Source organism: Agrilus planipennis, unplaced genomic scaffold (genome assembly GCF_000699045.2).
Source record: "Agrilus planipennis isolate EAB-ADULT unplaced genomic scaffold, Apla_2.0 scaffold368, whole genome shotgun sequence".
NCBI classification, from domain to species: domain Eukaryota; kingdom Metazoa; phylum Arthropoda; class Insecta; order Coleoptera; family Buprestidae; genus Agrilus; species Agrilus planipennis.
In genome coordinates this window covers 107,119-124,393 of record NW_020439091.1, presented here as the reverse complement: position 1 = coordinate 124,393, position 17,275 = coordinate 107,119, and the positions used below count along the sequence as shown (strand labels likewise).

Below are 17,275 nucleotides of genomic sequence, written 5' to 3'. Positions count from 1 at the left end.
TCCACGGGTTACGGCCAAGAAGGCCGGAAGAAAATACCGCATCAGTATAGAGCTTAGAGCACATCCCCGTTTTGCCCCGATGTTAGTATCAAACTCCGCATTAACCTTGCCATTAACCTGAACATCCGTGCACGTATGTGTGTAAATTTCTTTAATATTAGCATGCATCTTTCCTCTAATTCCTACCCTTTTTTTGACGTGACAACGTCTTATAATTCGATGGAGCCGGCTGCACGCACGAAAAAACATGACTCATGCGGCGTTACCTCGCTCTGAGGCGTTCCATTTAAGGCTTGAAGTGCAAGCGAGAGCGCGGAACGAGCAACAAAGAGGCACAATCGGCCTCCGCGTTCGGCAGCATTCGATATCTGTCTCTCTCCTACTTGAGTGAGCGATGCGTCCGCGTGGACAGCTGCTATACAATAATACATTTCCATTTACCTCCTTCTCTATATCCATACAAAATATCTATCAAACAAATAAAATTAAAATTTTCTTTTGAAAAATGAAACCATTCCATCAGTATTTTCTTATGACGTTGTCACGTTCAACTATCGTCAGTTAACCGACTTTACAGACTACCGATTTTTCTAGTGAAATATTTCTATCAATTGAATCGAAGGCAGTTTTGAAATCGATGAAAACGACATATAGTTTGTGTCTCTTCACTTTCACTATCATTTATCAACGAATTAAGTACGAAACATATGGTCCTTTGTCCTTCTCTTTCTTCTAAATCCCATCTGACTTTCTCTTATCTTATTCCCGCTGTCAACCCATATAGTAAGCCTATCCGCTAAAATATTCGTTGAAACCTTATAGCCCGTGTCTAACAACGAAACTCCTATGTAATTCTGAAGGTTATCCTCGTCTCCATTCTTTAGAATAGGCACTATTCTCGCTTTGTTCCACCCAACGGGTAATTTCCTTTCTTGCCATATTTTATTTAATATATCCCTAAACATTTCACCATCTTCCTCATTCATAACTTTCACACATTCTATTCTATAGGAATTCCATCTTTCCCTGTTGCTTTTCCGTTCGACATCCCTCCCAATGCCTCAGCTATCTCTGCTATTTTGATGTCTTCGTCTATTATCATCTGAATCAACCGTTATCCCACTTTAACCCTCCCATGACCTATTTCTTATACTTATTTGTAAAATCTCCTCTTCTTGATCCCTGTTTAATAAATCCCTAAAATATTCTACCCATCTCTCATTAGGAATCTCCCTGTTACGTTATGCTTTTTGCTAGGTCTAAATTTGCTGATTGCTTTCCACCATTCAGTCACTCCTCTAGCCTTGTCTATTATCTCCAATTTTTCTTCTAATATTCTTTGTGACTCGTCTCTAATTTCGTCCCAGAGTCAGCTTTTTAGGCTTCTTTTGCAGTCTCCCATATTAATGCTTTAAAGCAATCCCCTGCCCCTTCTCCTTCTCGTATTTTTCCTGCTACCATTAATTTACTTCTAATTACTTCTTTAAGTTTTACTACCTTCTTGCGATTCCAATAATTTTTTTCCCTGATCACATCTAGTATTGTTTCATTATGTTTCTTTATTTCTCTATTGAATACTTGCCAACATCTAGTTTTATAAAAAACATGATCAGTAGATGATCCGATTCTAATCTAGGATTAACTTCTAGCTTCCCTATTATGTGTTTTAATCCTCTATCCAACATTAATACAAAGTCCAGCACAGAACCCTTACACATTTCCTTCTCTCATACCTATTTTATCAAACCATATTTTCTATTGTCCTCTCGAGTTTGTCAATTCTTTCAACTATCCTAAGAAGTTGATATGCAATACTACTCATCTCCTCTCCATACTGCACATTCTATTCATTATTTGGGACCGTATTTACCCCTTCGCTACTCTCCAACTGAGCCCCATTGCCACTGACTTCCCCGTTGTCGTTCTTCTCCTCGCAAGCTGGATTATCCACTGCTTGCGAATCACTCCTTGCTATAAATTGCAGGATGCTACCTTCATCCTTATTTTTGGCTTTAGCATTTCTAGTCGGACGTCCTAGTCTCTTCTTAACAACCTCTCTTTCTCCCCCCACAACCTCAAAACTGCACTTTTCTTAAAACTTTTATTTACATGCAACATCAACTTGAAATCACTTTTCGATTTTGAATCACTACAAATTTCCTCAAATTAATGAGGCAAATATTTTTGTTGCTTTTATCAGTCCCCGCCGGGAATCGAACCCGAGACCTTTGGCTTTACGCACCAATGCTCTGATCAACTAATCTACGAGAGATGACCGAAAATTTTCCTTTGCCTGTTCTTTGGCAAATAATTTCATGAAGAACTTGTATTATCGTTTAATATGTCGACTTACTCTTACGTCCTAAAGGCGTCAAATGCTAACCTTCACTCATGAATGTCCTTTTTCCTTCATACCTATTATTTTACATCAATATAAGCGTAATACAACGACTTTATTATCTGAACGAGTTTTAACATTATATAATGAGCGTCGTTTTCTTCAAGACCTGAAATATTTTCTTAATACTCACACTTTGGTTGATTTTGGCCCGGAGCCAGAAAAACTCCACATCAAACCCGATTCTTGCCAGATTGTTGATAAGTGGTATTTTTCGAGATTAATATATCAAAAATACGTTACAATCACCAACTGGACAGGTAGCGCAATAAGAGTTCTGTTATCGCCTTCGTGCCTTGTTTTTAATGTTTCGTCCGCGAAGGTAACACATATATATATATCAACAAAATGATACATTAATTTGAAATTTAAACGTAATATGTAGGTGGTGTATGAAATGCACAAATTGCTTTGCAGCAGGACCAAGGAGCGTACTAGAAAGAATTTCGTACCTGAATCAGAGCCGCCTACTACCAAAGATACTAATAATTTTGAAAACACTTCAAATACGGTATACCAATCAAAGAAACTGATACTTCTATTCATTTTGGAAAATACATATTAAATAGTCATGTTGTGAATATCAGTTGTCAAACATTTAGGCACGCAGTGGACTCTGGTTCATGATGGGGCCTTTTTAAGTACCCTTTATTACCTTCCTGTTACAAAGCAATTTGTGCATATCATACAGGGTTAGTCCGAAAAGTAATTGGACTGATTTCCTTCCGCCGCGACTGTACTTCGGAGTGTGCGCGCACCGACTAGATTCGGTAGAGGGCGTTCCTAGCTAACGAACGAGCGGCTGGTGATTTGTCTCCAAGCACCTGGAGAGTCAGAACAAGCTTTTTCGCGCGACGTGTTTCTGTGAGTGGTGCAAGCCGAAAATGCAGCGTTCGTTACAGCAGAGCGCGATTAAATTCTGTGTGAAACTCGGAATCTGCGACAGAGACGTTTGATATGATCAAGCAGGCTTACCCAGATGTTGCTTTAGCAAGAAGTGGTGTGTTTCGGTGGCACGAGGCCTTTTCAGAAGGCCCAGAAGAGGTCGCCGATGAAGACCGTGCTGGAAGACCTTCGACTTCGACAAACACCGACAATGTGACTCGTGTGCGTGAAGATCGTCGGCTAAGTATTCGTTTAATTGCCCAGATATTAAATTTACCAAAATCTGTGGTTCATGACATTGTGACGGAGCATTTGAACATGCGCAAGGTGTGCGCGAAGATGGTCCCAAAAGTGCTCACTGACGACCGGAAATTGCGGCGAGTGGAAAAGTGCCAAGAAAATTTAAACATGTGTGAAAGTGACCCACAATTTTTGAATAATATAATCACAGATGACGAGTCATGGATCTTTGAGTATGATCCCTAGACAAAGAGGCAATCTTCCGAGTGGCACACGCCGGCGTCTCCTCGCCCAAAAAAGGGAAGAATGAGCAAATCCAAAGTGAAAACGATGCTCATTGTCTTTTTTGACATGAAAGGTATCGTTCACCATTAATTTGTTCCTCCTGGACAAACAGTCAACGCCAAGTTTTACGTGGAAGTGCTCAAGAGACTCAAACGAAGGGTCAATCGGGTCCGAAAAGACATCGCAGCCGTATGGACGTTGCACCACGACAACACCCCGGCTCACACTGCCTTTCTTGTGGACAGCTACCTGACCAAGGCCGGTATCCCAACGCTTCCGCAGCCGCCCTACAGCTCAGATGTGCCCCCCCCGGACTTTTTTTGTTTGCTTGCCTGAAAAGGCCCATGAAAGGCAAGCATTTTGAGACGACAGAGGGGATCCAAGCAGCATGCACCGCGGCATCGACGCAGAAGGAGCCTATTTTGAAAGTTTTTAAAGAATTGTAACGATTGGCTCAATAAATTTTTTTAAATCGACTCAGTCCTATTACTTTCCGGACAAACCCTGTATACCATTAAAATAGTTGAACCTGAACTCCACGCTGATTATATGAAAAAAGGGTTTTAGCCTTTGTTATATCAACTCGATCAAAAGTCCTATAACCCTTTATATCGTCCATCTCTACTGTCAAAGGATACCGTAAGCATGAGCTTCTTGTTCTTTTCTTGCTTTTTCTGGTTTTTGTTTTGCTCTTGCTCCAAGAACAAGATAAGAAATTTGTGCAAGAACAAAACTTCCTGCCAAAAAATTAGCAAGAAACAAGATTGGCGCGGGGTTCTCTAGATTGATGGGTATCGTTGTAGATGGTGCATGGTATTTACAAGTTAATGATGACGAACCGCCACATTGTAACCGAAAGTAATCCCTTGGCGTATAGTACTTATTCTTGGTGCATACCGTTTTACATATGGCGATTACCGAAACTTTTCCGACCGTAACGTAACCTAAACTTTTGGTGTATAGCACTTATGCAAAATAATTTACAGCATTTTATCCTTGCTGCGTACCAACATAATCCTTTAAATATGCCAATTAGAGAAACATACAAATCAGCCAACTTTTCTTCTTGGCTTTACTATGCCACATCGCCATAAATTAGGGAATCATATTGGTGATCAGTAGATCATAGTTGAAATCCGCTGATATACTTACTTACCTACTTAAAAATCAGTAGACCTGGAATTCTTTCATGTTAAAATAGATACCGAAAATACTACATATGACTGACTATTTAACCACGGCCCAATACGTTGAAATTCACGGTTTACAATTAAAAATTTCCAATTAAACGACAACATCCTGAATACCGAAAGTAGGCCTAAGGCGCAGTTCCATCTTTTAATGATAATCAGGCGTTTTAATAGTGAGTCAATTTCAGAATGTCGTATCATCAGGGGAGATCCCTGCACTGATTTCCATTACAAACAACAACTTTAGAACATTGTTATTATATAAGATCTTTTACCCAAAGCCCAAAATTCACAGAGAAAATCATTTTATACATAAAAATAATATAAACAAACCTTTTGGTATTTTATCTAGACTTACCTCTTTTCTAATAGTTTAATTCTGCGAGTAATACGACGAAACACAAAGTTCAAATATAAGTGTGACAAAGATAGTAAACAGTTAAATAAATAGCAAAACACTTCGAGCGGAACTTAGCAATTGTGTGCAAAATCCTCCAAACCGTGGAAAAGTGCTTGGTAATCTTAACGCTCTACAGCGCCAGTTCATCGAATGGGGGTTACCATCGGTCCATTCTCGTGTGGTAATAACCGATATGAGTGTCAAGTGTCGAGTTATGTTGGTACTCATGTCTCTCACTTATACCGACAAGTTCGGCCATGTTGAATATTCAGTTATTTTTGACAACTGCTTTGCTTGCACGTGTTTTAGCTCGCCTTTGATTTTTGCCTATTCTAAAAAATGTATCAAAGAATCTCTACCAAATTTTGTATGAAAAACAAAATTCAGTGCGCGAACGCATTCCGAATGTTGACTGTGGCATATGGTGAAGCTACCTTGGAACGAAGCAACGTTTATCGGTGGTACAAAATCTTCTAAGAGAGCCGAGAAGATGTGAACTACGAAGAAGGTGCTGGACGTCAGAGCATGTCAACAACACACGAAAACATTGATGAAGTGAAGAAAATAGTATTGACCAATCGTCTAATCACCGTTAGAGATGTTACTGAGGATTGGCTCCTGCCATTTGATTTTTAGCACTGATTTGGGCACGAGACGGATAGCTGTGAAATTCGTACCAAAATTGCTCAATTTCAACAAAAAACAGCATTAACATTTCTAAGGAGCTGTTGGATTTTGTCCTCGACGACCTAAATTTGCCTCAGAGGGCCATAACTGGTAACGAATCATGGGTTATGACGTGGAAGCCAAAGCTCAATCATCCCAATGGAAGCTGCCGCACGAGCCAAGACTGAAAAAAGCTAGCCAAGTTAGGTCGAATTCATGAGTTCTTGCTAAAGGGTAGAACGGTCAATAAGGAATATTACTTGCATGTTATGCGCAATTTGCGCGAAGAAACGCCCAGATTTACGGAAGAACAAAATTTGGCTTTTGCACCCTGTTCGCATATAGTCGATTGTGCGCGAATTTTTGGCTAAAAACAACTCACTAATAATGCCGCAGTCACCGTATTCCTCAGATCTGCCCCCCTGTGACTTTTTATTGTTCCCGAAACTGAAGAGACCCATGAAAGGACGACGCTACGCTACGGTTGGGAAGATAATGACGGCATTGAAGGAGGAGCTGTACAAGATAACAAAAAATGATTTTTTGAAGTGCTTCGAGGATTGGAAAAAACGATGGCACAGGTGTATAATATTTGGTGGGGATTACTTTGAAAGGGACAAAATAGATATTCATTAATAAATAAATAATTTTTGAAAAACACAAAATTCGCTATACTTTTTCAATAGACCTCGTGTTTTAGTACCACGCCCGTGGAGGATGTGGTGGGGAAACCAGAGGTAACCCCCAGGTACACTATCTTCCTGCTCAGTGTATTACTTTTATCGACGGACTTATTTGTATAATTAACCGCCGTGTCGTACGCCGGAATTCTCATTCAATTTGTACAATACGGCCGCCGTAGATATAGTCACATCGACAGATCATAATAAAAATATGGTAATAGTTTTTTCTTACCTTCAAGCTGGTCCTGCATGAGTCGGCGTTTGCTGAGGTGAGACCTACACACGATTTTGAAAAGGATCTACCTAAAGATCCGCCCGGGGCGCGTGGTTTACTTCTAACTCTCACATAATGCTCTAAGGTCGATCTAGCATAAGAATGTGCAAAATCAAAATAAGAATAAAAAGCAATGCAGGAAACACCTATATCAGCCATTCTATGTTTTCACAGGCTCCAAGCACGTAAAAACATTAAACATTATTAAAACTGATTTTAACTTTACAAAAAAATCAAACAAAATTATTACTCTGGGGAAAAGTATTCGTCATAACCATTTATGTATAATTTTTAATTAATTCGCACATACTTTATCCATATATAAGTTGTACATTAACGGTAGGTATTCTACTGCAATTAAAAAGTACATCAATTAGTATACGTAGCATGATAATTATCCGAACAACAATTATAAGGCATCATGCAACAATAATTGTAACAGAGTAAATAATACAAATATGAATGTGCTGTATGTGTTGGGTGGCAGTGCGGTAAAAAGCAACAACATAAAACATAGAATACGTCATACGTGTTTCCTGGGAAAGTGTTTTATAAATAAATCAATAATCTACTATTTATACTATTATTTATAGAAGGCAATAATCAAAAAAACATATATATGTAGATTTAGGTATATGCGGAAAATTAATATTGCAGTTTCAGTCGTTGGTATGTACGTTTGTAAATGTGCCCGGTAAGACTGATACCACAGAGATATAATAAGAGTAGAATACGCCATCCCTACTTAAATGTGTTCTCTCCTGTGATGCCAAGAGTGAGAGAGAGCACAGCGTAAAGGTCCCCTTTTAATATCTTCTTCTAACAAATCGACCATGTTCAGTCAGATTAATTCCGCTGCTCGAAACTGTGCAGTACGCATGCTCGTCAAAGGACGGCAATAGGGACACTCTCTACAGTCTTCTCTCTCACTTCAGGCATTACGCTGGCAGCCCTCTCGCGGGCTATATTCTTATATATCTACGGGCGAAATAGTTGAGTTCTAATGTGTTTTAATGTCAGACAGCGATGTTTGCAATAATTTAAAATTTTATAGCGCATTTATATTAGAATCGGTAAAGGTTTAGATGATGGCCCCTACCCCCTTGGGGTGTGAGGGAATCGAAAGAGGAGGTCTTCCTTACCACTGTACCATAAAAAGTTCGTGGCGGTCTCACCCCCCTAAAAAGTTATGGGTGTTAGATGATGGCCCCCACCCTCCTTTCGGGGTGGGGGTTGGGGGGATCGAAAGAAGGTGGTCACGTGAGTAAAAGCCCATAAAAAAATTGCGACGGTCTCACCCCCATAAAAAGTTATGGGGGTTGAAAGTTGATTATTTTGACAATTNTAGAAGTGAAATAAATAGAACAGTGAATAGTAACAGTAGTGTAAATAAATAGAATAATTACCCAAGTTTAGTAATAATCTAATAGTGTTTTTAAGTTCAATAATAATTAGTGTAAATAAATAGTGTTCTTCTTAAAAGTTAATTTGTTAAACCCACGAACATTACAATATGTTCTGGGATAGATGCTTAATCAATGCTGCTTCCTGTTTCACCGGAAGTGACATTGACTTCAGTTTTTTAAATTGAACACCCTGTATATTTTTTATTTTTGAATAATTCGTTAAATTGTCTTTCAAAACCCAACAGTTCATATGCCTAAAACCAATGGTTAGTGAGATATTCGTCGAATAATGTAAATTAGGAATTATGCACTTGTGTAATAGAAACAGTAGCAGGCAGAGGAAAACAATAATTAAAACAATGTCAACAAACGTTCGCATTTTCTCCTAGTGTTTCTATACTGCCTGGTATTAATTATGGATAACAGTGGATAACAGACAGGATTCAAGCAAATTTTGAATGCAGTAAAAATAGGCTTTACATTGAGCGGATTCCATCGAGAGAAATTGGAAATCATGTTTGTTAACACGCTGTAATCTATGATTAATACAAGACCGTACAGAAACACTAGAAGAAAATGCGAACTGTTGTCATGGTTTGAATTATTGTTTTTCACTTCCTACTTAGTATAATCTATCACTATTACACAAGTGCATAGTGCCTATTTTAAAATGGTTTTAGGCATATAATACAGTTGATCTTTTTGAAAAGCACTTTAACGGGGTAATCAAAAATAATAAAATATACAGGGTCTTCTATTCAAAAAACTGAAGTTTGTTACTTCCGGTGAAACAGGAAGCAGCATCGATTGAGCATCTATCTCAAAACATAAATGACCATCAACTATGCAACTTTGTCCCATGAATTATAGCAATACCTTTAAAAATAAAGGAATTATAGCTTGGAGTGTTTTTGACGTGACAACGTCTTATAATTCGATGGAGCCGGCTGCACGCACGAAAAAACATGACTCATGCGGCGTTACCTCGCTCTGAGGCGTTCCATTTAAGGCTTGAAGTGCAAGCGAGAGCGCGGAACGAGCAACAAAGAGGCACAATCGGCCTCCGCGTTCGGCAGCATTCGATATCTGTCTCTCTCCTACTTGAGTGAGCGATGCGTCCGCGTGGACAGCTGCTATACAATAATACATTTCCATTTACCTCCTTCTCTATATCCATACAAAATATCTATCAAACAAATAAAATTAAAATTTTCTTTTGAAAAATGAAACCATTCCATCAGTATTTTCTTATGACGTTGTCACGTTCAATTATCGTCAGTAAACCGACTTTATAGACAACCGATTTTTTTATCCACCCTGTATAATAATAAATAAGTATTTTCTTCTCATCTGAAGGTACAAAGAGGGAAAAAAATAAAAATAGAGTTAGGTACACGTCAGTACTTAAGTAATTGATATTTTTTTCATAATTTTCACCAAACCATTGATGAAATCTTTTGATTACCTACTAGATAATACACAGAGGTGCAGGTTTCATCGGCTGTTATATATAGAAATCGTTGTTTCTCTGTCAAGTACCATAATTTCTAGGGCTTGCTACTTTTTTCATAAATATTTTTATTTTTTAAAGCTGGTAGCGAAACGTCGTTATTTGTTTGATAATTAATCCGTTTGGGGCCCAGATAATCAACGAGTTCCAACTACCGACACGTAGTAATTTATTGATACAGTACAAAATAAAATTTTAGTTTTGAAGTAGGATTAACAAAAGATTAAGACAAAGATAAAATAATAAAATAAAATCTAAATAGTTCATTGTGACACTGTCCACGCGACTAATAAGTTGGTATAGGAATATTTAGAAGAAGAAAAAACCTCAAACGGGCCTTGGGATGAATGTAGGGTATCTTTTTCCGAGAGTTTGTCGGTCTCGCTTTCGGCTGGGGTGGCAATTCACACTCGGGAGGGAATGCCGCATTTTTTTTACCTGGTGCGTGATATACGAGGTGTGACCGAAAGTTCTCGGACTGATGCCATAACACGAAAACATGAAGCCATACAGCGTGTTACAAATACACACCTACGATTTCTAAGATGAACGGAAAATTAGAGCAATGTGGTTGCATTAAATTTTGATCTAATCTCGGAAAAAATGCCACTGAAATGAATGAAATGATTCGGTAAGGATTTAATGAAAATGCAATGAGTCGAACACAGGTATTTGAATGGTATCCCCGATTTAAAGCCGGCAGGAAAAATAGGAAAGAATTTGCAGATGATGAATGAAGTGGGCGATTGTAGCAAGTCAGAAAACATCGAGCAAACCGACGGCAGACAATTGAAGATGTTGCCTATAAATTTGGAATCGGTTATGGAACTTGTCAGCGAATTTTGACTGAAGAATTGGGCATGTTGACTGTTGATCAGAAGCAGCAAAGAATTGACGTTTGCTCATAACTCAAGGGATTTGATTAAAACGATGAAAACTTTCTTTCTCAAGTGGTTATCGGCGACTAAAAGTGGATATGATCCAGAAATAAAACAGCAATCAAGTTAGTGGAAAAGGGTTGATTCGCCGAGACTGAAAAAGTGCAGGCAGGTGAGAAGCAACGTAAACAGCATGTTCATTGTTTTTTTCGACGTTAGGGGAATTGTATACAACGAATTTGTGCTACAAAGCCAGACCGTAAATTCGAGTTTTTACAGCGATGTTTTTCGAGGTGGTTGCGAGAGAGCATTAGGCTCAAAAGACCCGAACTTTAATGTAAAAAGGGTTAGATGTTGCACCACGACAATGCCCCACGTCACACGTCATTTGCGACACAAGAGTTTTAGCGAAAAATTCAATGGTGATCGTGTCCCCCCCCCTTACACGTTCGATTTAGCTCTATGTGCCATTGGGCTCTTCCCGAAATTAAAAATCTAGTTGGAAGGACGTCGTTTTGATACCGCAGAAGAAATTCAAAGAGAATTGAAGGCGATACTCGACTTGTTCTCAGAAAAGGACTTTCAGAAAATCTTCCAAAAGTGGAATAAACGTTGGGAAGGTGCATAAAGCAGAGGGGGACTACTTCGAAATGATGGCGATGGCGAAGTTCACAAAATAAATTTTGAATGATATATAGCGTCAATCCGGGAACTTTTGGATCGCACCTCGTAGATAATATTTTTACTTTAGAGCAGCGGTTCCCAATTAATTTTTGCTACGGAACCCTTCCTGACCCACCCTTTTTTGACGGAAGTGATTAAAGTTTTATGTCTTGACTCCTGGCACCATATTGTGTACATATTCAAATTGAATTTTGAATTCAAAATGTTTATTGCACTTATATATTTAAAGTGCATACGTTGTGCTTACAATGTGATTTAATGTCCGACAATTAAATTCGAATATCGGGAGTGGTATCCAGCCTAGTTTTGAATTTGTTTTTAGTGTAAGCGTAAATTGAAAAGCTCGTCTGTAATATGAAGTCGAAATAAACAGAAACAAAAACAAGAACCACGACTACAGGTATGCATCATCAAGTTTGATCCAAAGGTCATTCAAATTTGAATCAGCTATTTCATATTTTTGTTTCAACGAGGATGAATTCTTAATATCGATCAAATTCTTATACTCCGACATGGTTAAAAATGATGATTTAGTTTGATTTGCGAGTGGATTCTGTACTCACAAATACTGGCTATCCAGTGACCGTGTGATTCCTCTGGGAAATATTCTTTCAAGGATTTTCTGAGTTTCAATAGATGTTCGTGTATAGTTAGATGCAGAATGATTGCTTTTCATAGAATTTTGTATATTTTTACTACGTTGGAAATGGAAAGTCGTATGTTGCGGAACTTCTGTGACCCCTCCACGGAACATCAGGGTTGGGAACCGCTGCTTTAGAAGATAATAGAGGCCAACTTTATAAATAGATACGATGCCAATTCTATCTGCTTATATGAAATAAGAAAAAAGTGATTTATGTATTTTCAGTTGATAAGGAATTGTTAGGTATTATATGAAAGTGGATCGTATTTAAACCGGACTTGTTGTTTTAACACTCAGTAGATGTGGCACGATAAGACGTGAGTGCATCATTACACCTCGGAGTCAAAGCAAGTAAATCTGTAGTGGCGAAAATATGGAGAATTACCACATCGGAAAGCTAAGACTCATCTTTCTGTGGGAAGCAACTGTTTTCTGGAATTAGAGAGGCGTACTAGTCATTAATTTTTGTCATGACTGCCGCACGGTTAACACTGAGTACTACTGCTATGTCCTTGATGAAGTTAAACTAGACTTTCTTATTATTCTTCATGATAACGCTCGTTAATTTCGTTGGAAAACATTATAACATCCACTCTATAGTTCAGATTTGTTGCCGTATGATTACCACATGTTTGGGCCCCAATCGAGGAAGGTTCAGGACATCGTTTTCATGACGACCGAAGTGTGGAAGGGTTTGTTGGAAATTGAACAGAAACACGACCTACTTTCTTTTGGAAAAATGTGTAAATAAAAGAAGAGATTATGTCAAAAAATTAGGTAGTTTCAATTTTTTTTTACTGTATCAACAAATTGTTTAGGATAAAAGTATCGGTTTATCCACCCTCGTATATTCGTCACCTTGATTAACGTAGTGGGCACATACTCATTACCATATCACTAGCAGAGCCGTATCATATCATCGTTATATATATATATATGTTTGAAATGATGAGTGGATGGTTTGCCTATCTGGTTCAATAATTTTACTACGGGTTTCGCCTTCCTAATTTGACCGAAACATAAAATTTATCCTAACTTAGAAAAGCCTCCTACAGTTCATTCTGTACACAATTTTGCAAACACCGTGTATATAATAATCTGCACCGTTCGATAATAAATTTGACAAATAATAGAATAGTTAGTAAGTAAATACGTATGTTTATACAAATAACATCAATTAATGTTGAATAACGATCACCGATAATTATTATTTATGGTGGCGTTATTGTTTTATTATTTACTGTGTTTCGACAGCACTCTAGTAGCTTCAGCTTGTAGTTCTTCCATTTGGCAGAAAATAACATACCTAGCGGGTAATATGAGCGCTTCCAGTNCCTTTGAATATTGTTTAAGAATGACTATATAAATATTTACATGCCTAGAAATGTATAAAAATTGGCATATTTATTAACTTTGAGCCCCCATAACTTTTTATGGGGGTGAGACCGCCACGAACTGTTTATGGTACAGTGGTGGGGAGACCTCCTCTTTCGATCCCCCCCCTACCTCCACCTACATCATCTAGACCTTTACCATTAGTATCTATAACCGTTGTTTTAATAGACACAAAAAACGAAAGTAAATAAAATGGGGCTTAAAAATCACAGTATTCATTTATTAATTCGAACAAAAAATGAACACTGCCCTTGTTTAAATTTATATTTGATTATACTACACATAGTGTTCGTTTTCTTTAATTTTAAATTATCGATAAACAACGATCAAAATTATTTTACAAAATACATGACAATAAAAAAATTGCAAATTCAAAAACATCCACGCGCTGTCAATAAGAAAGGCAAAAAATATTTTTAAAATAATTTGATTGGTTACGTTTTAGCACCATTAAAATATTTGTATTTATCACAACCATCTTAATTTACGTTACCTAAGCGATATAATAATTATTATTATATATGTATAACAATAGTCTAAGTTTTCCCTCAAAATTAACAATAAATATTCACATTTATTTTTTAGGCATCCTCCAGTATGTCCTACAAAAGAAAAATAGCTTTATGTACTACCTACTTACAAACGGACAACGATGACTAAATTTATTGGAGGTTGGAGGCTATGCTAGTATGCAAAACAGATCTGTTATATATATTTTGGGTGTTATAACCTAGCAGTACCACTGATGACATCATGAATCGACGCCATATTGTACTGGTGTGCCACCATATTGTACTGGTGAGTCCAGTGTGACATAGTAGTATATCAAACGGGCGTGTGTGTCAGACTTTGAGGAATTTTTTATTGTAAGAAACTTTAATAACTTTTGGAGCAAAGTTGTTGTAAACGAGCACAAACACTATTCTCAATATGGCGTCAAATTGACGTCAACGCACTGGCCAGTATATTTCGGAACGAATCAACAGTATGGCGTCGATTCATGACGTCATCAGCACTGGCCAGATGCTGGGTTATAATTCGCTACAGTGAAGTTTTCATTCGTTGGAATTAAAAAATCATTTCCCTTTAGCGACATTAGAAATTATGAAGCAAGTTAGTGTCGGCATACACTTGCGCACCTGGTAGGTACCAGTAAAGAAAAGCGACCATTATTCTTGACGATGTCGAAATTGGGCACATGCGGGATGTGCCCGCATTGGAATTACTGTTTGAGATCACCTCAAGAATGTGTTGCGCAAGTGTGTGCCGGTGTTTTAATTAAACTTGAAGCACTGGCGCACACATCGGCGCACATTTAAATAAATAGAATTTTGTAGGCTCATAAACTGTGTTTCAGTTGTTCGAAGCAGGGTAACCATTTTGAAAAAGCCTAGGAATTTACGTTGTTTCTATAGTTTTTGGTATTCATAAATAGAATATATATTGGAAAAAAAAATTGTAATTGATGTAGCTATGGGTCGGCCATCGCCGACTGTCTCACGCCTTAGAAGGGCTTTCAAAAAATCAGTATCCTCAAAAGAAGTCGTAGGACTCAGTAGCATTTATTGAGAGCCTGGCAACACTAACAGTTGAGGGATTCCCCTGCTAAAGGACTGGTATCCAGGTCAGAAACTCATTTAAAAAATGTATGGGATTCAAAGACTCGCTTAGTTTTGCTGTAACGTTTTGTGGGGTTCAATTTATTAGCACAGTTCCTAACTGAAATATGAAAAAGGCCTCGCAAAACGGATCTCGTCGACGACCATGTTCGGTTTAGTTACGCTGCTTTTTTTATACATATACTCTACAATATCATGCGAGTAATTTTTGTATAAGTCACAGGAAACGTGTGAAATCTAGGATTTGTATACAATTCCTAGGAAATGTATATAATTCTGAGGTTATTTAGGAAACGTATAAAATATTGGTTCAAAGATTTTTTTTAATACACACATATCCTGGGAAATGTATACATTTCCTAGGAATTGTATGAAATTCCGATATTGTACTAGAAAATGTATAAAACTAATGCTTTCTGTGAATAAAATGAATAAAACAGGTTAGTAAACTGAGGATCACAGTTATCTGTGAATACAATAAATCGCTTGATCGGATAACGCAATACCCATTGAAATCCTCAATGTAATACATTTCCGATTGCCATTTAGAAAATGTATAAATTTCCTAGGAAATGTGTCTGATACAATTTATTTTACGCATTTTAGGAATTATATACTTTTCCTAGGAATTGTATACAATGATGGATTACACACAATTCCGTTAACATATACATGTGTACTATACAGGGTGGATTACAAAAAACAAGATATAACTCCTTTATTTTTAAATACATGACTATACTTCTTGGACAAAGTTGCATATAGTTGATTGTCATGTACTTTTTGGGATAAATTCTTAATCAATGCTGCTTCCTGTTACACCGGAAGTGACATCAAGTTCAGTGTTTTAAATGGAACACCCTGTATATTTTATTATTTTTTAATACTTCGTTTAACTGTCTTTTAAAAACCACAATAACATCATATGCCTAAAATTTAGTTAGTGAAATATTCGTCATTTAAACTAATCAGGTATTGTGCATCATGTAATAGAAATAGTCAGTAAAAACTAAAGTTGATGTCACTTCTGGTGAAACAGGAAGGAGTTATGGATTGGGGCGTTTTTTGTAATCCACCCTGTATATGTAAGGTACTGGGTCGAATATGGTCAGCCGGAAAATATGGCCATATCCCTTTCCTTAAAAAAATACCACTGATTCGACGTCAGTAAGTATTCGTGTTAGATAGTGTATGTGAACACAATGGAATAGGGTAGTTGCAACTCGCCCTGCGTTCCCGCCAGTCCGCCGTTATCAGTTCAACGGAAAAGTGCGTCGCTGTATAAATTTTCAATCGTAAGTTTTTATGAATTTTTCATATTACAATTAGACTTTAGTGAAAATTATTTATTTTAATTTAGCTATTAGCAACCGTAGATGGAATACCCATGCATATTTTTTAACTTATTTATTTTAGTATCTTAGGTTATGGTAAATATAACAATATAAAAGGTGACTGAAAATATGGCCACCAAGTGGCCATATTGTCCTTATGGGATTTTCTGTTGCTTCCTAGAAGAACTCTCCGAATATGTCTGATAGATAAAAAATATGAAAAATTTTAATTGAAAACAAAACTACTACTTAATGCTCAGGAAGAATAGGAGCTAGCATCTCGTATCATACTATTAAGCGATGTTGGATACCCTTTTACTCCATATATACTTCACATGTGCGTCAAAAAGTATTGTGAGCCAACAATATGATTTATTATATTATTATTTTCTAGTTATTAATGTTAAATTTTAAAATTATTTGTGCTTGATTTAATTAGTGTTATTTGTTAATTTTGTTAGTATTATGATTTTGTTAATTTTTTTAGTATTTAATTTGTTCCAATTATACCAGTTTCAGATTCTAAAAATGTATCTTATTTAAAACATCAAAACCACTTGAAAATAGAAATTGCCTACATGTTCAATTTATGTCGTTAATGTGATCACTTTACATGACCATATTTAACTACACTATCGTAAATATGGCCACTTTCCCAGTTATTAAAAATTAATTATTTATGTTCAATTCTATTTACATATTGTTTTCTTTGTCCTATAATATGATACCTAGGTAAACACACTACGAAATAAAAAAGGATTAGTAATCTCAAAATTTAAGCAATA

General features: G+C 37.0%; 1 protein-coding gene across 5 annotated transcripts in view; it reads right to left on the bottom strand.

The window, feature by feature from the left end:
- LOC108742767 (kazrin) overlaps positions 1-17,275 on the bottom strand; it is a 129,343-nt gene that overhangs the window by 4,994 nt on the left and 107,074 nt on the right. For 4 of the 5 annotated variants that reach the window (XM_018478079.1, XM_018478080.1, XM_018478082.1 and 1 more), the window contains one exon: positions 6,980-7,112. In XM_018478079.1, coding sequence (XP_018333581.1) covers positions 6,980-7,112 — 133 coding nt within the window. Of the gene's footprint in view, positions 1-6,979; positions 7,113-13,924; positions 14,140-17,275 lie in introns of those variants that run through there. The other variant, XM_018478083.1, reaches the window with a different exon arrangement.